The 24,664-nt window shown below is 38.3% G+C and overlaps 1 protein-coding gene across 3 annotated transcripts in view; it reads right to left on the bottom strand.

The window, feature by feature from the left end:
* LOC121388801 (protein broad-minded-like) overlaps window positions 1-24,664 on the bottom strand; it is a 50,946-nt gene that overhangs the window by 14,197 nt on the left and 12,085 nt on the right. Inside the window, exons 12-27 of one of the 3 annotated variants that reach the window (XM_041520305.1) lie at window positions 22,987-23,089; window positions 22,256-22,399; window positions 21,746-21,835; window positions 21,050-21,195; window positions 18,846-18,973; window positions 17,962-18,163; window positions 15,177-15,250; window positions 11,139-11,277; window positions 9,885-9,972; window positions 7,897-8,015; window positions 7,309-7,428; window positions 6,846-6,934; window positions 4,251-4,358; window positions 3,352-3,463; window positions 2,549-2,645; window positions 1,039-1,122 (exon numbers count right to left, since the gene is read on the bottom strand). In XM_041520305.1, coding sequence (XP_041376239.1) covers window positions 1,039-1,122; window positions 2,549-2,645; window positions 3,352-3,463; window positions 4,251-4,358; window positions 6,846-6,934; window positions 7,309-7,428; window positions 7,897-8,015; window positions 9,885-9,972; window positions 11,139-11,277; window positions 15,177-15,250; window positions 17,962-18,163; window positions 18,846-18,973; window positions 21,050-21,195; window positions 21,746-21,835; window positions 22,256-22,399; window positions 22,987-23,089 — 1,843 coding nt within the window. Of the gene's footprint in view, window positions 1-1,038; window positions 1,123-1,262; window positions 1,293-2,548; window positions 2,646-3,351; window positions 3,464-4,250; window positions 4,359-6,845; window positions 6,935-7,308; window positions 7,429-7,896; window positions 8,016-9,884; window positions 9,973-11,138; window positions 11,278-15,176; window positions 15,251-17,961; window positions 18,164-18,845; window positions 18,974-21,049; window positions 21,196-21,745; window positions 21,836-22,255; window positions 22,400-22,986; window positions 23,090-24,664 lie in introns of all 3 variants that reach the window. The other 2 variants (XM_041520306.1, XM_041520307.1) reach the window with 2 other exon arrangements.

The raw sequence follows: 24,664 nt of genomic DNA on the forward strand, positions 1-24,664 counted from the left end.
CCTTATTATTCATAAAATATAATAATATGCATAATATGGATAATAAAGAAATTATTACACTTGTGTCAGGATTCACATATTACCTTCGCTCTCACTGGGGCACGACCAGAATCCTGACACTCGTTTCATACAATAAGTACACACAAGCTCGTACAATAATCTCTATACATGGTAGCAACATAATAACAACAGAGCTCAGGATTTCAAAATTTATAGGAAACACCTTTTTGGATTCCCTGCTTTTGTATCATGAAAACCCACCAGAAACCAGTTTTTAATCATCATGGTAATGGGTAACAGACATTCGGTTTGTGATTTTGCCGAAAAACTAGTGAAAATAATAGCTTTCTTTATACATGGAGACTTGTAACAATTCTCACTGATACCTCGAGTGAATCAAACATTTTGATTGGCTATATAATAATAATAATAATATCATATTATTACAATGAATAATCTATTTAAGACAAATACAACAAAATAATGTAATTAGGCAATAAAAACAAAACTACAAATCAACAAAAAACAACAAATTGTAACTAATAAATAACAGTAGAACTTCACTTGAGACAACCTAACTTCTGTTAAAGAAATTTCAATAAAATTATGTTAATCGTTATGCAAATCATCTTTTTCTCTCATTCCTTCCAATAAAACTAAAACAAACAAAACAAACAAACAAAAGGATATGGCAGAATTTTTTTAATTCCTGAAATTTTAAAGTTATGATGAAAATAAGTTTTTGTGATTTTTGTGTTTTTAATCCTAATTGGGACATTTACATATTAAGCATCAGAAGTGAAGTAGTCGGGGGGGGGGGGGGGGGGGGGGGGAGAGATCCCAGGTCCCTCCCTACAACTCAGAATATTATGAACTGCCGATCCAAACAGAAAGAAAAATTACTATATAACTGTCCACCACCCCACCACCCATCCCATTTTATGGCATTTTCCAGTGCCTATGAACAATTACAACAGATACTGCATTTCAGGTTGGATTTAAAATCTACCAAATGCCCTAAACGATTCAGTTGTGTACCAAGTAACCGCAGAGCCAACCAATCAAACGTGTCTCTAGAATTCTTCTCGTCACCATCACTGGTGCCGTCAGTGAGGCCGAACTCTGAAATAAAAACTGTCAACACTGGGTGCGAGTGCAAAACCACCAGATAAAAACCATCATCTGTTTGGAGATGAGTGCCATGGAATGAAAAACACACTGACAATGGGTTTGTGTCGGGTCAGCACTGCACACCAACAAACCTTCAATTTCCTCAGCTGTTTGTACAAATGCTGAAACAGACAGGCAATACTAGAGCAATTTCATGACTTACAGGTAGTAGTAAATGAAACTGAGAATTTTAGTTTGTAAACTGGTATGGTATACTAAATCTGAGGACACAATATGAAGTAAACAAAACTGAATTTTGGTTTGTAAACTGTTTTTGTTAAAAAACAAACCCAGAAAAACAAAGCTTAATGACAGAACTTAGTCTGTAGCAAATTAAATTGTGAATTTCATTTATAATTTAATTTTTGTATTTGTATAAAAGTTAAAATGAACAAAATACTAAATCTAAATCTATACTAAATTTATAGACTTAGTATGTTGTAAACCAAACAATTTTTAATTTAACGTGTGTGAATGTGTGTGTATACAATATCAACAAACAAAAGCATTTTTAGCGCTTTTCATCAGTACTTATGAAATAAAATAAAATGTGAATGTTGATTTGTAAGACTTTTTGTTTGCACAAATTCTGAAAAGAACAAATACAGAATTTTTTTAAGCAATTTTAGCAATCTGTATGAAGTAAACTAAACTGTGAAATGTGGTTGTCAAGAAGATAACACTGGAACAAGTTAAAAGATTATACCAAATGTACAGAATAACAGCATGAATTGTAATTTTCCACAATGTCTGCAGGAATCTACATCATTTTATTCTGTGGATGGTACTTGGGGAGGGGGTATCACTAGTCTTTACAAAAGAAAGCAAAAGCCATTTTGTTGCAGCAACATTTCTAGGGGTATACCCTTCCAATATACAGATGCTAAATTTTCGTACACAGTGACAGCTGAAACAGACTTTAGAACAGTAAACCAGATTGATATTGCAACATGCTTTGTTCATGAATACACACTAAGCGCATGACTGTGGCATGTAAATTTCATGAACAATCACATCGATAAATTCACAAAAAAGGACAAACAATTCTTATAAAAGTTTCACAACTTTAGGTTGTATATGAATGATGCAAAGTTTATATACATAATATGCATTTCTTTTCTTGGTCTACGGTATATACTATTATGTTGCTTAAATTTTATTTTATACCTTAAGCTAGTATTTACTGACAAAATAATTGAAGACATTTATGTGAACTTTCTACCTACAAGCAACTAAACACTCCCTGTCATTGATGAACAGCAAGAAAATCTCTGTACATTCTCTCTCAGATGAAAACATGTAGCATACCATTCAGTGAATCATAGTGATATCTCTGGAATTTTGAAATATTTCATAAACATTAAGAAAAAAAACGTACCTTGCTTGATTGTCGATCTGCCAGCCAGGTTTGGGGAGTATTCTCTTGGTAATGGGTATGACTCAAACAACGGAAACGGAAAAGAACAAACTTTGCCCTGGAAAAAACAACAAGTTAAAAATTATTCAAGGACGTTTTATTACCAGGTAAAGCATACAAAAAATTCATGATTAATGAGGAGGTAAATTTATTAGACATTTCGACATAAAACATAAAAAGACATTGTTTTAACAGGAGAGGATGTACTGTCATTACCAATAACAGGACAATGAAAACAGAATCACTTGGTGTAACCTAAGTGATAACATTTATTATAGCATCTGCTGCAAAGACATGTACATTATCATATCTTATTTATGACATTTTGTATCCTGTAGCTCAAAGCAACCAAAAACAAAGCTAAAACATTTATAAAATCCAACATCTTTTGTATTGTCACTACAGGGTGTAAACTACCAAATCAAATCCAATAGACAACAATAGTAACATATGTGAATAAAACTCCTACCTGCAGTGTATCAAGCAACATAAACACCACAGATATAAATACTACCACCCCTCACACTTAAAGTGAATTAGAAAAAATTGGGGGTCAAGCTGCTCGTTTCTGAGATAATGGGTAGCGTCTATGACTACCCTAGTTCCGCACAAAATTCGAGTACTTTTTTGTTTACAGGTACCCACAATGAGAGAATGGGTCGACAAAAGGGATTCAATCCTTCAAGCCAACCATACGCGATTGTGCTGTACTGACTACGCCAGACTCCGCCCCTATGAAAGAGCCAAGTGTGAGACCGACTGACCTCCGGTAGAGATTTTGGAGGCACGACTCGCTCAAACGGCCCCCCGACAAGATACGTCTTCACCAGGATGTAGTTCCTCTCCACGGACAACATGTCCACTATGATCTTGTCACTGGAAAATAGCAACACCAGGGCCCCGTTTTACAAACTGATCGAAGCACTAAAATCACCGTAAGTGCATAAAGTATCTATGGACTTAAGGTGATCTTAGTGTTAAGATTACTTCGTAAAACCGGGCCCAGAAGAGTAACCAACCACAGTCATTATTAATAGTCAGCTGACAGCCCAAGGCAACCATTTTAATATTTACTAAAGGTTGTTATAACTTTTTATAAAAGTAGCCCATCGAGCAGCCAAAGATTTATTACAAAAATATAAATATATCTTTCTTACATGAAAAGAGTGATAAAATAAAAAGATCAGTGCACCCCAACCAATGTAATACTTTTGAGTACTGACAGTTGTACAGTATATATGCAATGTATTACATCATGAAGAATTACGATTTGAGGACTAGCTAAATAAAACACAGTTAAAGTTGAAGTTTTGTATAACAAAACCATTAGAGCACATTGATGATCAGCATAAATTTTAAGTGAATTTCAACCAGGTTATCATTTCATTAAAGACACTGACCCTTAGTTATTTGACAGAATAAAATATTTTCGGCTTTTACCACATTTTACTGTCAAATTAATGTTGACAAATGTAACATGTTTCTATCTTCTGTAATCCTGGTCTTTCAAGTTACTCAAAATGCATTTTATGCAAAACAAGAAAGGTATGTACTTCAGAAACTATGATACGAGACTTTAAAACACAAATATATATATGCATATTAACAATAATATATAAATATTTCCTGTCACTTGTGTTGAAGAAATGCTATATGTACTGACCTGTCGAACTTGTTGGCAGCCTGAGCTCTGAGCAGCACTTCTTGGAACTTGTACTGAGACTGCATCAGCAGGAACGTGTCCAGACAAGAGATCATCACACTCAACACCCTGTAAACACAAACAGATCATCACACTCAACACCCTGTAAACACAAACACATCATCACACTCAACACCCTGTAAACACAGACAGATCATCACACTCAACACCCTGTAAACACAAAGAGATCATCACACTCAACACCCTGTAAACACAGACAGATCATCACACTCAACACCCTGTAAACACAGACAGATCGTCACACTCAACACCCTGTAAACACAAAGAGATCATCACACTCAACACCCTGTAAACACAAAGAGATCATCACACTCAACACCCTGTAAACACAGACAGATCATCACACTCAACACCCTGTAAACACAGACAGATCATCACACTCAACACCCTGTAAACACAAAGAGATCATCACACTCAACACCCTGTAAACACAGACAGATCATCACACTCAACACCCTGTAAACACAGACAGATCATCACACTCAACACCCTGTAAACACAGACAGATCATCACACTCAACACCCTGTAAACACAGACAGATCATCACACTCAACACCCTGTAAACACAAACAGATCATCACACTCAACACCCTGTAAACACACACAGATCATCACACTCAACACCCTGTAAACACAGACAGATCATCACACTCAACACCCTGTAAACACACACAGATCATCACACTCAACACCCTGTAAACACAGACAGATCATCACACTCAACACCCTGTAAACACACACAGATCATCACACTCAACACCCTGTAAACAAACACAGATCATCACACTCAACACCCTGTAAACACAAACAGATAATCACACTCAACACCCTGTAAACACACAGAGATCATCACACTCAACACCCTGTAAACACAAACAGATCATCACACTCAACACCCTGTAAACACAAACAGATCATCACACTCAACACCCTGTAAACACAAACAGATCATCACACTCAACACCCTGTCAACACAAAGAGATCATCACACTCAACACCCTGTAAACACACACAGATCATCACACTCAACACCCTGTCAACACAGAGATCATCACACTCAACACCCTGTAAACACAAACAGATCATCACACTCAACACCCTGTAAACACAAACAGATCATCACACTCAACACCCTGTAAACAAACACAGATCATCACACTCAACACCCTGTAAACACAAACAGATCATCACACTCAACACCCTGTAAACACACAGAGATCATCACACTCAACACCCTGTAAACACACACAGATCATCACACTCAACACCCTGTCAACACAGAGATCATCACACTCAACACCCTGTAAACACAAACAGATCATCACACTCAACACCCTGTAAACACAAACAGATCGTCACACTCAACACCCTGTCAACACAGAGATCATCACACTCAACACCCTGTAAACACAAACAGATCATCACACTCAACACCCTGTAAACACACACAGATCGTCACAATCAACACCCTGTCAACACAGAGATCATCACACTCAACACCCTGTAAACACAAACAGATCATCACACTCAACACCCTGTAAACACAAACAGATCATCACACTCAACACCCTGTAAACACACAGAGATCGTCACACTCAACACCCTGTCAACACAAAGAGATCATCACACTCAACACCCTGTAAACACACACAGAGCATCACACTCAACACCCTGTCAACACAGAGATCATCACACTCAACACCCTGTAAACACAAACAGATCATCACACTCAACACCCTGTAAACACACACAGATCGTCACACTCAACACCCTGTCAACACAGAGATCATCACACTCAACACCCTGTAAACACAAACAGATCATCACACTCAACACCCTGTAAACACACACAGATCATCACACTCAACACCCTGTAAACATAGAGATCATCACACTCAACACCCTGTAAACACAAACAGATCATCACACTCAACACCCTGTAAACACACACAGATCATCACACTCAACACCCTGTCAACACAGAGATCATCACACTCAACACCCTGTAAACACAAACAGATCATCACACTCAACACCCTGTAAACACACACAGATTGTCACACTCAACACCCTGTCAACACAGAGATCATCACACTCAACACCCTGTAAACACAAACAGATCATCACACTCAACACCCTGTAAACACAAAGAGATCATCACACTCAACACCCTGTAAACACAAAGAGATCATCACACTCAACACCCTGTAAACACAAAGAGATCATCACACTCAACACCCTGTAAACACAAACAGATCGTCACACTCAACACCCTGTAAACACAGACAGATCATCACTCTCAACACTCTGTAAACACAATTAAACAGACTTCAGTACCAGTCAATGGTCCCAACTTTAAACTGAGCATGAAAATATAATTAGTTACTGGAAATTCATTCTATACTGGAACAGGTGATGTGGAAAATGGATCATGCTAAATTAATAAAAATGATGGCAGTTATCATTGTAATAGCATCCAAGAAACAAAAGAAGGATGGTTTCTTTTGCGTAACATAAGTAGGTGTATGTTTTACCTGAGCCCAAACACATGTGACTGCTCATAGCTGAAGAGAGAGTGGATCTTTTCTGGGGTGTCTACTATTGTAAGTCGGTCCAGTAAACCCTGGAAACAAGATTGCATTGAGGTGTGACAAAAATAAGAAAAACTGATAAGATAAGCATGAATATTTTCATGTAGCCAAGTCAAATTTATGTCAGCCAAAGAAACATACAGGCTGGTTAAAGATGCTATTCTGGAATAAACTTTTGGCAACTTTATTATAAAATGTTTTTTGCAAAAAAATCATCTTTAATTAAAATTTGACAATTTGTGAAATGCCAGCTAAAGGCACCCTGTAATATACAAACAAAACTGATCTATCTGATACAAATATTTGTCTAGAATTTTATTTATCAACCTCTATCAATGGTGTCTGGAACATGTTACTCAATAGCAAATAAAACTAAGTTGTGTGTGAATCGTCTATAAGAACCTACATCGATGGTGTCTGGAACGTGTCGAAAGCCATAACTCTCCTTCACTGGCAGCGGTTTGTCCGCGAGGACCTCGTACACAGCCGGGAACGCTGACAGGATGTTCAACAGACGAATCAGATGCTGAAAATAGACATTTAAAAGACATCGAACAATAGTTTTCAGGGATTTTTTAAATGATTCAAAGAACACAATTTTAAAAAGAAGTATTGAAACAGTAACACAGTTACATTGTTTTCAGGGTTTTTTAAATGATTCAAAGAATACAATGATAAGTATTGAAATGGTAACACAGTTAGATAGTTTTCAGGTTTTTTTTTAATGATTCAAAGAACACAATGATAAGTATTGAAACGGAAACACATTTAGATAGTTTTCTGATTTTAAAGAGTGATAATACATGTAGAATGTTCATTAGCAGGCAACAGGTGGTGATTTCCGACGGCCGCCCATTGCTATCTACGTTTTATATTTTAAACTACCCCCTTCATCGCACTCAGCTTCCTGCTTTTAAAGGTGCAATAATCAACAAGTTGTAGGCCTACCTATATTTGGACAGTACCAGATTTAGAACTGCTGTCTAGTGATTACCTTGTGTGAGGTTCTCTCGATGGTGTCAACCGGCCAAGACCTCGGTGTGAAGATGAGGTCATCTGATGGACCACACTCCAACGAAGTCCACAGCTCCATCAGCAGGGCTTTGATATACCCTGGAACACAACAACAATTACATACAATTCAATGTCTCACACACCATACGCTGACTTGTTATAACATATTTTATTACTGCAGAGCCAGATTAAGGATCCGCGGGACCTGTAGCATAAATAACAGCAGGACCCCCTTCCCAGGATATATATTTTGCAATCCCCTCACGGAGAGGGGAAAAATGACATGGCGAAAATAAATATACATATCACCACGGGGCCCCATAAGCGCAGGCCCGTAGCACGTTCTATATGTGCTACTAAGATAAACCAGCTCTGTATTACTGTCAAAATAAACAGTTTTGGGATCTGCCAACAGGCTCAAGTTTATATTAAGGTAACATGGTACCTCAGGAACTAAAAAAATAATTTTTAAGAGGAAGAAATTGATTGGTGTCGCTCATATATTTCATATATGTTTATCTTAATGAAAGTTAAAACTATTAAATTAATTCAATTTTTAATAAATATTTTAAAAGAAGTAAATCTTTCTTTTAAATTTTAAATTTAACAAATTTAAATATTTGTTTTAACATGCACTGAAATGAACATTCGTGGATGCAACTGTAAACCACATTTCATTTATCTAAAACTTATTGTTTGTGAGAAATGTTATGTTTCGAGGTAAATGCAAAATTTAACACTGATATTGGAAAAGTAATACCTATATCTCATATAGTAATACAACAAAACCCCACTACATTCCACACACAAAAGATAAAATAATTTTGTGTATGGATACTGACAATGGGAAAATTGCACACTTTGAGTGGAAGTATAGTTTGTTTCAACAATGGGCATCCAATTCAATTTAGTAGCATGCAAAGGCTCCATCAAGGTTCTGATTCAATTTAGTAGCATGCAAAGGCTCCATCATGGTTCTGATTCAATTTAGTAGCATGCAAAGGCTCCATCAAGGTTCTGATTCAATTTAGTAGCATGCAAAGGCTCCATCAAGGTTCTGATTCAATTTAGTAGCACGCAAAGGCTCCATCATGGTTCTGATTCAATTTAGTAGCATGCAAAGGCTCCATCATGGTTCTGAATCAATTTAGTAGCATGCAAAGGCTCCATCAACGTTCTGATTCAATTTAGTAGCATGCAAAGGCTCCATCAATGTTCTGATTCAATTTAGTAGCATGCAAAGGCTCCATCAAGGTTCTGATTCAATTTAGTAGCATGCAAAGGCTCCATCATGGTTCTGATTCAATTTAGTAGCATGCAAAGGCCTTATCATGGTCATGTCCCTCACAACAGAAAGTCTAAATACCCTTCGCTAAGACCTATTACAGGTTTTCTTAATGTTCACGTTACAAAGATTTGAGCACAGGTACACAAGATGTCTAGGTGTGCCAGTTGCACCCAACCATCTCCCACCATGACCTAACTCAGGAATTGAGAATTTTTTAAAGCTGTTGGAGAGGTCTAGGTGTGCCAGTTGCACCCAACCACCTCCCACCATGACTCAGTAATTGAGAATTTTTTAATATAAAAAATCTAATTAATTTAGGGAAGATCCTTCTTATATGTAGTAATCCTTCGGACTATATTTACTGCTGCTTACGGTGAACATAAGTGTTTACTACTACATGTATATGATTAGTTTCTCTAACTTTAAATCAACTTAAGCTGTAATCAATCAATCAACCATCTGACTCGTGCTTACATCTACTAAAGGTTCAAGCACAACTGTCTTGGGCACATTCTCCAAGTTTCCCCAGTGGATATATCCAAGTCAGGTGGCATAAGTTATATACAGTGCTTAATTATGTGAAATCAGGATACCATAGAAGATTTCAGTGTAAGTTCCTCCTGACCCATCCTCCCCACCCCTCCCCTCCATCCCATACACCAATGAATCTGAGCACCAACCTGTGTTCTGAAGTGCAACCATCCCTGGAGCTGTGGCTGCCACCTGGGTCACCATGACGCCATAGCCAAACTTCTCACACTTGCTCACCTGAAGTATTTTACAATCAGTTGTAAAGGAGCTGTCTCAAATTCGCACAGTGACCAAAAATATTTAGTAATTTTTCTAATGAAATGTTGAGATTATATCTTGAAATATATGGCCACAAAACAATTACATTGAAATAATTATATTTACTACTTAACAGTAACTGTTTATAAAGTTACATTATTTGAAAATCCATACTGACAAAGAACTGGATGCTATTTTTAATTAAGGATTGTCTCTTATTTCTTTTGCATTTATCGGGATATGAACAAAAAAAAATCATCTGCAAACTATGTAAATTAGCGAAGCCGTTCTCACAGAAGTTTGTGAATGATATTTTTTTTCATACCCAGATGAATCAAGAAGAAATAACAGACAATCCTTATAATTAAATTTAAAACATACTTACTATTAATGTTAAAAATTCATATTTTATTTCTTCTAAACAATAATGCTCAATAAGAGAAACTATCAATATAAAATGATGTCATCAGATATGACGTTCCCTGATGACAAAATGTTTACGTTCATTGAGAAATGAACAAACTCATGTTGCTAACAAATATATGTGAAAATAGCAATATAGACTTTTTTAATACTTTTAGAATGCACCTTTAAAATCATAAAATTTCAGTGTTCGTTCTTATGTCGTATATCATCACCAACATATTTCTTTCTTTTTTTTATATCTCATGTCTCTTTTGTAACTTAATATATATATTTTTTACAATTTATTATGAAATGCAGGGATTGAACTATTTGGTTGCCAGGTAACCAAAAGGTGTGTTAATCACCTATGGCTCCTAACTGGCCTCTAACTTGACATATCCAGGAGGTCAATTCAAAAAGTGTCTTAATCATTTATGGCTCCTAACTGGTCTCTAACTTGACATATTCCGGAGGTCAATTCAAAAAGTGTCTTAATCACCTATGGCTCCTAACTGGTCTCTAACTTGACATATTCCGGAGGTCAATTTAAAAAGTGTCTTAATCACCTATGGCTCCTAACTGGTCTCTAACTTGACATATTCTGGAGGTCAATTCAAAAAGTGTCTTAATCACCTATGGCTCCTAACTGGTCTCTAACTTGACATATTCCGGAGGTCAATTCACCATTGAACCTCTTACATATTATTTCAACGCCTGAAATATAAAATATGAAACGTTACCTGGAGTTTCTTCTCATAGCGTGTATACATGTAGACGACACATTCATTGATCTCTCCGGTTAGCTGCAGCAGAAGAATTCCTTTTGGCGTTCCAGCGAAGTTGAGGAGATTATCACGAAGATTGTCTTCCCAGATGTGACTGTCAAATAAAATATTCTGTGAGTGCTGATGTTCATTACTAGTATTCAAGGTTTAGGACTGGGATGTGGAGGAGGACAGCGAAGTTGAGGAGGTTATCACGAAGATTGTCTTCCCAGATGTGACTGTCAAATAAAACATTCTGTGAGTGCTGATGTTCATTACTAGTATTCAAGATTTAGGACTGGGATGTGGAGGTGGACAGTGAAGTTGAGGAGGTTATCATGAAGATTGTCTTCCCAGATGTGACTGTCAAATAAAACATTGTGTGAGTGCTGATGTTAATTAGTCAAGGTTTAGGACTGGGATGTGGAGGTGGACAGCGAAGTTGAGGAGGTTATCACGAAGATTGTCTTCCCAGATGTGACTGTCAAATAAAACATTCTGTGAGTGCTGTTGTTAATTACTAGTATTCAAGGTTTAGGACTGGGATGTTGAGGTGGACAGCGAAGTTGAGGAGGTTATCACGAAGATTGTCTTCCCAGATGTGACTGTCAAATAAAACATTCTGTGAGTGCTGATGTTAATTAGTCAAGGTTTAGGACTGGGATGTGGAGGTGGACAGTGAAGTTGAGGAGGTTATCACGAAGATTGTCTTCCCAGATGTGACTGTCAAATAAAACATTCTGTGAGTGCTGATGTTCATTACTAGTATTCAAGATTTAGGACTGGGATGTGGAGGTGGACAGTGAAGTTGAGGAGGTTATCATGAAGATTGTCTTCCCAGATTGGACTGTCAAATAAAATATTCTGTAAAAAGAAAGAAAGAAGTGTTTTATTTAACGACGCACTCAACACATTTTATTTACGGTTATATGGCATCAGACATATGGTTAAGGACCACACAGATTTTGAGAGTAAACCCGCTGTCGCCACTACATGGGCTACTCTTCCGATTAGCAGCAAGGGATCTTTTATTTGCACTTCCCACAGGCAGGATAGCACAAACCATGGCCTTTGTTGAACCAGTTATGGATCACTGGTTGGTGCAAGTGGTTTACACCTACCCATTGAGCCTTGCGGAGCACTCACTCAGGGTTTGGAGTCAGTATCTAGATTAAAAATCCCATGCCTCGACTGGGATCCGAACCCAGTACCTACCAGCCTGTAGACCACCAAGGCCGGTCCAAAATATTCTGTAAGTGCTGATGTTAATTATTCAATGTTTAGGACTGGGATGTGGAGGTGGACAGCGAAGTTGAGGAGATTATCACGAAAATTGTCTTCCCACAATGTGACTGTCAAATAAAATATTCTGTAAGTGCTGATGTTAATTATTCAATGTTTAGGACTGGGATGTGGAGGCGGACAGCGAAGTTGAGGAGGTTATCACGAAAATTGTCTTCCCAGATGTGACTGTCAAATAAAATATTCTGTAAGTGCTGATGTTAATTATTCTATGTTTAGGACTGGGATGTGGAGGTGGACAGCGAAGTTGAGGAGGTTATCACGAAAATTGTCTTCCCAGATGTGACTGTCAAATAAAATATTCTGTGAGTGCTGATGTTAATTACTAGTATTCAAGGTTTAGGACTGGGATGTGGAGGAGGACAGCGAAGTTGAGGAGGTTATCACGAAGATTGTCTTCCCAGATGTGACTGTCAAATAAAACATTCTGTGAGTGCTGATGTTCATTACTAGTATTCAAGATTTAGGACTGGGATGTGGAGGTGGACAGTGAAGTTGAGGAGGTTATCATGAAGATTGTCTTCCCAGATGTGACTGTCAAATAAAACATTGTGTGAGTGCTGATGTTAATTAGTCAAGGTTTAGGACTGGGATGTGGAGGTGGACAGCGAAGTTGAGGAGGTTATCGAAGATTGTCTTCCCAGATGTGACTGTCAAATAAAACATTCTGTGAGTGCTGTTGTTAATTACTAGTATTCAAGGTTTAGGACTGGGATGTTGAGGTGGACAGCGAAGTTGAGGAGGTTATCACGAAGATTGTCTTCCCAGATGTGACTGTCAAATAAAACATTCTGTGAGTGCTGATGTTAATTAGTCAAGGTTTAGGACTGGGATGTGGAGGTGGACAGTGAAGTTGAGGAGGTTATCACGAAGATTGTCTTCCCAGATGTGACTGTCAAATAAAACATTCTGTGAGTGCTGATGTTCATTACTAGTATTCAAGATTTAGGACTGGGATGTGGAGGTGGACAGTGAAGTTGAGGAGGTTATCATGAAGATTGTCTTCCCAGATTGGACTGTCAAATAAAATATTCTGTAAAAAGAAAGAAAGAAGTGTTTTATTTAACGACGCACTCAACACATTTTATTTACGGTTATATGGCATCAGACATATGGTTAAGGACCACACAGATTTTGAGAGTAAACCCGCTGTCGCCACTACATGGGCTACTCTTCCGATTAGCAGCAAGGGATCTTTTATTTGCACTTCCCACAGGCAGGATAGCACAAACCATGGCCTTTGTTGAACCAGTTATGGATCACTGGTTGGTGCAAGTGGTTTACACCTACCCATTGAGCCTTGCGGAGCACTCACTCAGGGTTTGGAGTCAGTATCTAGATTAAAAATCCCATGCCTCGACTGGGATCCGAACCCAGTACCTACCAGCCTGTAGACCACCAAGGCCGGTCCAAAATATTCTGTAAGTGCTGATGTTAATTATTCAATGTTTAGGACTGGGATGTGGAGGTGGACAGCGAAGTTGAGGAGATTATCACGAAAATTGTCTTCCCACAATGTGACTGTCAAATAAAATATTCTGTAAGTGCTGATGTTAATTATTCAATGTTTAGGACTGGGATGTGGAGGCGGACAGCGAAGTTGAGGAGGTTATCACGAAAATTGTCTTCCCAGATGTGACTGTCAAATAAAATATTCTGTAAGTGCTGATGTTAATTATTCTATGTTTAGGACTGGGATGTGGAGGTGGACAGCGAAGTTGAGGAGGTTATCACGAAAATTGTCTTCCCAGATGTGTCTGTCAAATAAAATATTCTGTAAGTGCTGATGTTAATTATTCAATGTTTAGGACTGGGATGTGGAGGTGGACAGCGAAGTTGAGGAGGTTATCACGAAAATTGTCTTCCCAGATGTGACTGTCAAATAAAACATTCTCCGAGTGCTGATGTTAATTAGTCAAGGTTTAGGACTGGGATGTGGAGGTGGACAGCGAAGTTGAGGAGGTTATCACGAAGATTGTCTTCCCAGATGTGACTGTCAAATAAAATATTCTGTAAGTGCTGATGTTAATTAATAGTATTCAAGGTTTAGGAGTGGGATGTGGAGGTGTCCAGAAAATTAGATGGAGTTCTCAGGTGAGAAAGGAAAGGAGACAGTTAGATAAAATTATAAATACTTGCAGAAAAAAGTTCCTGAGTACGATATAAAATGGTCTCAAAGTAATTGCAAAATTTGTAAAGAAACTTTTCGCACCCTTGTTTCGGCTTCATACACAATAAATACATGTATTGCATATCTCACTGTACTTTCAATTCATATTTTATCTAGAGTATAATTTTTTAATTACAAGATTTTCTTCAAACACATTCAGGTGCATTAGTAATGTTCAAACAAAAAAATTTCAATAGCCATTTTGCATTGAATAGTTTGAATGTTCTTAAAACAAAAACGTCATGTCCCCATTTTATTGTTATTGTTTTTTAAAGTATATTTTCTGGGGGAGCACAACCCAATTAGAAACTTCACTCACCAGTCATATAGACACACACACACACACACACACACACAACACACACAACACACACAACACAGACCCCCCCCCCCCCCCCCCGACAGACATAAACACAGACAGACACACCCACATACTCAAACATACTCACACACACACACAGACCCCCCCCCCCCCCACCACCCACTGCATACCTTTTATCACATGTGCCTGAACAAATACATGTACTGCTGTTATTACTTACACACTGGGTGGCTTGGACTCACTGCCCGTATCAGAAGGTGTGGGGGTTGGAGCACGCTCAGATGCCTGGGCCGCCTAGAATCATAACATATTTCATACTTAACACACGATAAAAGATCTGACTACATCACACACTACATGTCAATAGGTAAACTTTAAAGGTCCTATGTCAAAGTTGAAACTACAATATTCTGTTATTTTCACATTTATTTGTAATAAATGACTACAAATTAATCAACACCATGCATTATTATTCCATAATTAACTCAAGAATAACAATTTTAAAGTCTTGTACTGGATGACAAGAGGGGTTTTCTGAATAATTTATAGCTAAATATAGCATGGTCGCCATCTTTGTTTCTTTGTCAGTTGTCTGCAAAGAATTACTGGTACGGAAAAAACTTAAGTGTGTTGAATATGTACACATAAAACAGTGACATCACTAGTTAATCTGTATGACACACTCTAAAAGATTCCCCTCTAAAATACCATTTTTTTAACAAGTAAATGGAATTATTTGGTTGTAAGTTTTTATAGGCATATAGCTGAATGTATAAAGTTTATAAAGGTACAAAGCAAAAATTAATAAATATTTTTGGTAGGAACCGCAATTATTTCAACTTTGATATAGCACCTTTAACACACATAATATGCATAAATCTACAGTTATTACATTAATTGTCATAACTATGCTGTGTTATGCAGAAAATAGCAAATGCATTCTTTCAGATTAATATCATAAACATTTTATTTTACAATATTCAGATATACAGGGTGCTATATTTCAAAATCTTAGATAAATGGAAATCTATTAATTTTTTTAATTTTGTTTTACATGGGTAATCGGTTAGGCTAAGTATATTTAGTACATTCAATATTTATTAAATCTAAAATCTAATATTTCAAAATGTTAGGTAACCTGGAATCAGTTCCTGTGATGTTTATGCAGGTAACTGATCCATTGTGTTAAGTATATGTACTGAATACAATATTTACTAAATCTAAACTTTACATGTACATGGACCATATAATACAGATACGTCACAAACCAGGTAAAAGCAAATTATAAAACCAAATAAAAATAAATATTAAATCAAAATACGAACAACTATGAAATAAATACAACAAAATCTATCATTTAACAAGTGAACAAAACAACGACCCAAAAACACAAATGTCCACAACAGAAGAAAAGTTTTAAAAGCTTTCTAATAATTAACCAATCAAACTATGCCAAAGGGAAATTCCCTCAAACTACTAATGCGAACATGCTACAACAATAAACATCTTTTGTTACACACCCATTAGTGAGAACATCATTTGCTATTTATAACACACCAATAACACATTTGATATCAATTTAAAGACAATGATTGGCAGCTCCTAGGTGATGACCCGGTCACCACAGCCATATCATCCAATGAAAGAAAGGATGATCAAAACTGATTGCTCTGTGATGTATAAATTAACCTGAAACCAACTACTCTGTGACAATGCAATGAAAAGTTAAAATTTGAAATGAAAAGTTAAAATTTGTTTTGTTTAACACCACCACCACTAGAGCACACTTATTAATCATCGGCTATCAGATGTCAAACATTTGATAATTTAACATATAATCTTAAAGAGGAAACCCGCTATATTTTTTCATTAGTAGCAAGGGATTACCTATATGCATCATCCCACAGACAGGATAGCACATACCACGGCCTTTGATATACCAGTTGTGAACGAGAAATAGCCCAATGGGCCCACCGACGGGGACTGATCCTAGACTGACAGTGCATCAAGTGAGTGCTTTACTACTGGACTACGGACAATACATTGAGACTCAAAGTGAACAGCAGTAACAATCATTCTTAATTTACTTTACTTTGTAAGACAAATTTTACCTGTCTTTGTTTGTTCCTGTCTCGACAGTGTGAACATGCAGACCGGAAGTGAACACAGACCGACCTCATTACAATGACCACCTTTATAACACACTGAAAGGGCTGGAACTGTTGGGGAATCCTGAACATGCCCCCCCCCCCCCCCCACACACACACACACACACCCTACTATAAAGGAACTCCCAGACATCCTTTAGATTTGCCACTCCCACAATTATGGTATAGAAATAGGCTTGATTCCTACATCTATAATCTGTACCACAGGGAATGCCTTTTTTCATACTATGAAATTTACAACAAGTTATTTATTTCCGAGCCGATTGTTTTCTAAATTGTACAATTTTTGTTTTTTAAATTGTTATTTCCAAAACACTTTTACATTTCTTCTTACATGTATGTCAAACCAAACTGAAATAATTTACAAAAATCATTTTCGTAGGATGATGGGATGGACTATAGAACTGAATGCCATACTGAGGTTTGAGAGCTGCTTTCCTTTTCAGATCACTCAATGTGAAGTCTGGTAATATTCAAAATTCTATGGTGAACCTTTTTTAATGGTCAAAATAATATTAATGGGGCTATTATCTTTTTTTAAGGTAGAAAGTTAAACACTGTTTTCCCATTTTAATTACACCATTAGTAGACAAATATTTGTAAACTCAGCCATGTAAAAACAATAGTGGTGAGATACGTTAAGTTCATCCCTGATAACTGATTGCATAGCGGTGGTCGTTATAACGAGGACCGACTGCATTGGTCACAAAGCTTCATGCGTGATAACATGTTTTATTAGTCTGTAGAACCTACTTCTTTCCCTGCTTCGACAGTGGGACCGTTAGAGTATAGGAGAAAGACCTGTTGGTGTGTTTCACACTTTCTGAAATGACATACTTCCTTCCCGGCCTTGGCAATGTGCACGTGCAGGTCATATGGGTAGAGCACCAGCAGGCCCTCGCACGTGTTGTAGAGCTGGCGACAGATGTAGAGGTAGGCACCGATCACGGTCAGTGAGGGCTGGGAACACTTGGAGGCTGAGGAGCTTGATATCAGGGACTTCTTGGTGAACATGGCTATTATGTGGGCAGCAGAGTACCTGAAAATACATCAGTTTTATTTCCAATATAACTGACTAAACTGAAGTCAGGGTTTTATTTTTTAAATTTGACTTGACGCCCATGGCTTTGACTTTGGGAACTTTAGTGTGGTTTTACAAAAAACCCACACATTTTCAGTTTCATCTCAAAAACATCTTGTTAAGTTAGAATTTAAAACAGTAAATACTATACATGTACTTGTATTATTCAAATTAATATATCTATTTGGCATGACGAAACATTATGGAGAGAAAGGGGTGTTTGTCAAGTGTTACATATCATTTTTTAAATTTGTCTTTATATTATAAAAAAGTGAATTATTTACATTCAGACTGAGAATGTTTTACTCCAATATTGGGAATAAAAAATGACATAGCCTTTGGGGAATGGATGCCGAAATAGCAAAGCAAGCTTTTTGTTTTTAAAATAGCCTTCTTAACACGTTACAGTCAAGAAAATACTAGTATACTGAATTTCAATATAAGCATAGAAATTGTCACTATCATATTTGTATGCAATAAAATTATGATATACAATCTTTTAAATTCACAAGTTATTGCCAAAATGTGTGAATGTTTTGTCTGAATATTGTTGAAATGTTTTGTTTTGGTGAACATGTCTGTTGCATATCAATACTGTAGAGGACGTAGTGTATTTCATAGCATAACCACTGGGACTTACTTTGTCCTGGTGAACATGTCGTGTCTCTCGCCATACAGGAGGTGGCGGCGCCCTATGGTGGACGAAGCCAGTAGACTGAGAATGTCGGCCACATGTAATAATGTGTCTTCACTGGGCAGGCTCATCTCCTAAAGAAAGTTAAACTTTGTTTTGTTTAACAACACCACTAGAGTACAATGATTAATTATCAGTTATGGGATGTCAAACATTTGGTAATTCTAATAGTCTTCAGAGGAAATCTGCTATATCATTACATTAAAAATATATCATGTTGATCATAAATTGTTTTTGTGGAGGTTTTTGATGATAGTGTATGGTGAAAACACTGTATTTACCTTTCTGTTTGGGACTGCTTGATAGAGCCATGTTCCATGCTTGCTGGCAGTTGAGCCACCTTGGTTATCACTCAAGTCTAGACGTTGGATAATCATCTCCCATATAGGGTCAAACACTGACATAAGGACACTGTTTGGGGCTACTTGACAGAGCCATGTTCCATGCTTGCTGACAGTTGAGCTACCTCGGTTATCACTCAAGTCTAGACGTTGGATAATCATCTCCCATATAGGGTCAAACACTGACATAAGGACACTGTTTGGGGCTACTTGACAGAGCCATGTTCCATGCTTGCTGACAGTTGAGCTACCTCGGCCATCACTCAAGTCTAGATGTTGGATAATCATTTCCCATATAGGGTGAAACACTGACATAAGGAAACTGTTTAGGGCTACTTGACAGAGCCATGCTCCATGCTTACTGACAGTTGAGCTACCTCGGTTATCACTCAAGTCTAGATGTTGGATAATCATCTCCCATATAGGGTCAAACACTGACATAAGGACACTGTTTGGGGCTACTTGACAGAGCCATGCTCCATGCTTGCTGACAGTTGAGCTACCTCGGCTATCACTCAAGTCAAACACTGACATAAGGAAACTGTTTAGGGCTACTTGACAGAGCCATGCTCCATGCTTGCTGACAGTTGAGCTACCTCGGCTATCACTCAAGTCAAACACTGACATAAGGACACTGTTTGGGGCTACTTGACAGAGCCATGCTCCATGCTTGCTGACAGTTGAGCTACCTCGGCTATCACTCAAGTCAAACACTGACATAAGGACACTGTTTGGGGCTACTTGACAGAGCCATGCTCCATGCTTGCTGACAGTTGAGCTACCTCGGCTATCACTCAAGTCAAACACTGACATAAGGACACTGTTTGGGGCTACTTGACAGAGCCATGCTCCATGCTTGCTGACAGTTGAGCTACCTCGGCTATCACTCAAGTCTAGATATTGGATAATCATCTCCCATATAGGGTTAAACACTGACATAAGGACACTGTTTGAGGCTACTTGACAGAGCCATGTTCCATGCTTGCTGACAGTTGAGCTACCTCGGCTATCACTCAAGTCAAACAATGACATAAGGACACTGTTTGGGGCTACTTGACAAGAGCCATGCTCCATGCTTGCTGACAGTTGAGCCACCTCAGCTATCACTCAAGTCTAGACGTTGGATAATCATTTCCCATATAGGGTCAAACACTGACATAAGGACACTGTTTGGGGCTACTTGACAGAGCCATGTTTCATGCTTGCTGGCAGTTGAGCTACCTCAGCTATCACTTAAGTCTAGATGTTGGATAATCATCTCCCATATAGGGTCAAACACTGACATAAGGAAACTGTTTAGGGCTACTTGACAGAGCCATGTTCCATGCTTGCTGACAGTTGAGCTACCTCGGCTATCACTCAAGTCTAGACGTTGGATAATCATCTCCCATATAGGGTCACACTGACATAAGGACACTGTTTGGGGCTACTTGACAGAGCTATGTTCCATGCTTGCTGACAGTTGAGCTACCTCGGCTATCACTCAAGTCTAGATGTTGGATAATCATCTCCCATATAGGGTCAAACACTGACATAAGGACATTGTTTGAAGCTACTTGACAGAGCCATGTTCCATGCTTGCTGACAGTTGAGCTACCTCGGCTATCACTCAAGTCTAGATGTTGGATAATCATCTCCCATATAGGGTCAAACACTGACATAAGGACACTGTTTGGGGCTACTTGACAGAGCCATGTTCCATGCTTGTTGACAGTTGAGCTACCTTGGCTATCACTCAAGGGTCAAACACTGACATAAGGACCATATTCTGGATTTTTCAAAAAGTGAAAGTTTGCTGATGTCACTTACCATTTCGTCGTAATCGTAGAACTGAGCCACTGGTGTAAGGAGAGTATTTGTGAACTCGTCATTGCACAGGCTGATCTCACACACCTGCTCCGAGTGGCAGAGTCCCTTCAGAACATCCGTCACTAGGGTGGCTGGGTCAAACATGTCTGTGGGAACAATGAAATTAAACAGAAAGACACAATCATTTTAAAAGCATATATAAAAAATATTATGATTTGCGATATGTAAGAAATATTTTTAATCCAGTTTTCATTCATTTTAAAGCCATAAACTACCATTAACCCATCTACCACCAGCACAGAGTTTGTAATGTTGTAAACATGTTAATTTGTGAATAGGCCTTATTTAATAATGCTTATAATTCTGAAAGAAAAGTCAGAACTCTTGTACTGCCTTCGTCTCTATAGGCTGTACTATACCAAATAAAACACCTTTTAGGTGATAATGTTAATGTATGTGACTAAAAATACTACACAAAATATATCAATGCCCTCCCACAAAGTACTGGATGTAATAAAATTGCATACATTTATTGCCTAGTTAAAACTGTTTGTTTAACAAAAAACACTGGCACATTTATCATCACAAAGTAGGACTGATAGTATTAACTGCACTAGCAAAAGTTGGGTGCACTTTGAACTTTGACCCAGGTGCATGTTATTTGGTACAGTGCTACCTTAAGGTGTAAAAACTTACTTGATGAAGGTTTAATGTGTTGCGGAGTACTGCTGGGGTCCACAATAAACAGCACGAGAGCCTTCAGGAGTCGGCCCACACTAATCGTCTCTACAAAGGGACGCACACAAACTTTAACATATTTAGTGGATTTTTAACAATATAACTTCAAACTTTATTTTTGCAGGCTAGATTAGGGCCTGGAATAAAATTAGCCTAAATGAAAAAAATTTAAATGTTTGTTGCCGATGTAACTGGAATATATTAATTTAATTAAGACTTCAATCATATTAAATCACATAATATTTTTTGTTGAATATTTCACCATCAAAGTTACTACTAAAGAAAAGAAATACATAACATCTCCATAGTAACCAGGAGTTGACACACTGTTTAATGATTTTATTAGCTTACATGTGAGAAAAGAATTACACAGCTGGCACATAGGCGCCTGTTCATTTAGCAGAAAACAGGACAGATGCTATCTTCTACACAATGAAGTTAATTAAATAACTTGGTATGGACTCCTACCTTTACTGTCTTTGATTTTAACGGGGAAGAAATTCCTTCCATTGACAAAGCACAGCATTCTTCCAAGAAAGCAGACGGAGTGAACGAAATAGAGATAGTCCAGTTCTGAGCCAGTGTAAAATGTTCGCTTGCTGTCTCCACTCGCTGAAATGTTCAGTTTAATGTGGAAATTCAGGGTCTTTTTAGTAAATGTATTTGGAAGTACGCTATACAAAAATTTCAAATAGTGAAAAGTTAACTCTTGATCACTTTAGTTACACTTTGTATCTAATGCGTTCATCAGGGGAATGTAATTCTCTTCAGTTTATGTAATCTCCACCTTCACTTAGGAATAGCCATTTCACTCACTTTTGGGGCTTTTCATTTCATAGAAGTTTGAAAAATAGTACTGTCTCAGTACAATAAAAGTATTGTTAATAAAATATAATAAAAAATATTATCTATTTATTTATTTACTAAATTAAATTAAAACACTAAATAAATCACATTAATCATGTGAAAAAAAGTAAAATAAAAATTACAATCAAATTAAACTTAACAGAAGTATTGAACACTGACCTAACAATTAATATACATTTGTAAGAATGTAATTGCTAATATAAAAATGAAAAAAAACATTATTTTAACAATTTCTTTTTTAAGTCAACAAACATCAGCAAAAGAAGACAGTAAAAATTAAACCTAAAACCGAATTATTTCCAATACTACGAGATATGTTTTTAAAATCTCACCTAATGAAAATTTGGAGAATGAATCGGATACATCACTGACCATGTCAAAACAATTCTTTCTGGCAATTGAGAAGTCAAGACAGTGCTTAACAGCATTCTCTACCTGCAATAAAGTGAGATGTTTAATAGCATCTTTTAAAATGTTATTATCTCTTGTCACTTTCAAATTGGCAACAGAAGAAAATATTTTCCTTACACCAGTTCTTCAAACTTCATCTGTCTTCAAAAGAAGAAACGCAAAACCACATTGTCGTAACATTTGGAGAATTGATTTAATTATTGAATGGTGAGTCCGATAATTACCAAATGTTGCAGGATTGTTCACAATTCACTCTAGTCCATTGTGAGTAAGTGATAGGACACACCACCAAGGTCAAGGTCATCTGGAGTCAATACCGGGTGTGGCCTCCGCGTGTGTTGACAACTGCCTGGCACCGCCTGCCCATTGAAGCAACCAGAGTACGGATGACGTCCCGGGGGATGGTGGCCCACTCGGCCTGCAAGGCTGCTGCCAGCTCGGGCAGGGTCTGGGGCTGTGGTTGTCGCTGTCGGAGGCGTCGGTCCAACTCGTCCCATAGATGCTCAATTGGGTTCAAATCCGGTGATATCGATGGCCAAGGAAGGACATTAATGTTGTTGTTCTGTAGGAAAGCCGTTGTGAGACGTGCTGTGTGAGGCCTGGCGTTGTCATGTTGGAACACTGCGTTGGCGTTGGCCATAACTGGAACGATGTGTGGCCGGAGGATCTGGTCAATGTAGCCCTGTGCATTCAGGTTGCCCTGCACGTGGACCAGGTCAGTTCTGCCAGTGTGTGAGATGGCTGCCCACACCATGACACTACCCCCGCCGAATCTGTCCACTTCCTGCACGCAGTTTGCCGCATAACGTTCACCACGACGCCTATACACGCGACATCTTCCATCATGACGTCGGAGCAGAAATCGGGACTCGTCACTGAACCACACCTGTCTCCATCGCAGTTGAGGCCATTGTCGATGAATCTGGCACCACTGCAGTCGGAGTCGACGGTGTTGTGGTGTTAAGATGACACCTCGAACTGGACGTCTGGCACGAATTCCTACCTCACGTAGGCGGTTCCGTACGGTCTTGTCGGATATCCTGCGCAAACCTGGTATTGCTGCGGCTGTGGAGGTGGCAGTAGTCAATCGTTCCCGAAGGTGGCGTACCCGGATGTAGCGGTCCTGCCCCGGGGGTAGTGACCCGTGGTCGACCGGATCTAGGGAGGTCACGTGTTGATCCATGTTGCTGGTAACGGTCCCACAGTCTGGAGATGGTGCTTGGGGACACATGGAATGCCCTGGCAACGGCCGTTCTGGATTCGCCTGCGTCTAGTCGGCCGATGGCATTGTTTCTCTGCGGTTCACTGAGACGTGGCATGTCCTGGATTGTCAACTGTCGGCCAGATACAGAGGCCAGGCAAGCGAACACCCTGCACTTTTATACTGTCGGTGTTCATGTTGCACGTGCAGACAACGCACGTGCAGTGGTGACATGGTTTGCACGTGGCTGCGTTTTTGCGAATATTCACATTTTGGAACTTTATTGTACAGTAGCTGCGTTTTATCGAATGTAACCGTGGGAATGTGTTTGGGACATGCAATGACCTTATATTCACAAAGCATGAACCGGTAGGAAACATAAAATCGGGAGTTATAAC

The sequence above is a fragment of the Gigantopelta aegis genome, chromosome 14 (genome assembly GCF_016097555.1).
Source record: "Gigantopelta aegis isolate Gae_Host chromosome 14, Gae_host_genome, whole genome shotgun sequence".
NCBI classification, from domain to species: Eukaryota; Metazoa; Mollusca; class Gastropoda; order Neomphalida; family Peltospiridae; genus Gigantopelta; species Gigantopelta aegis.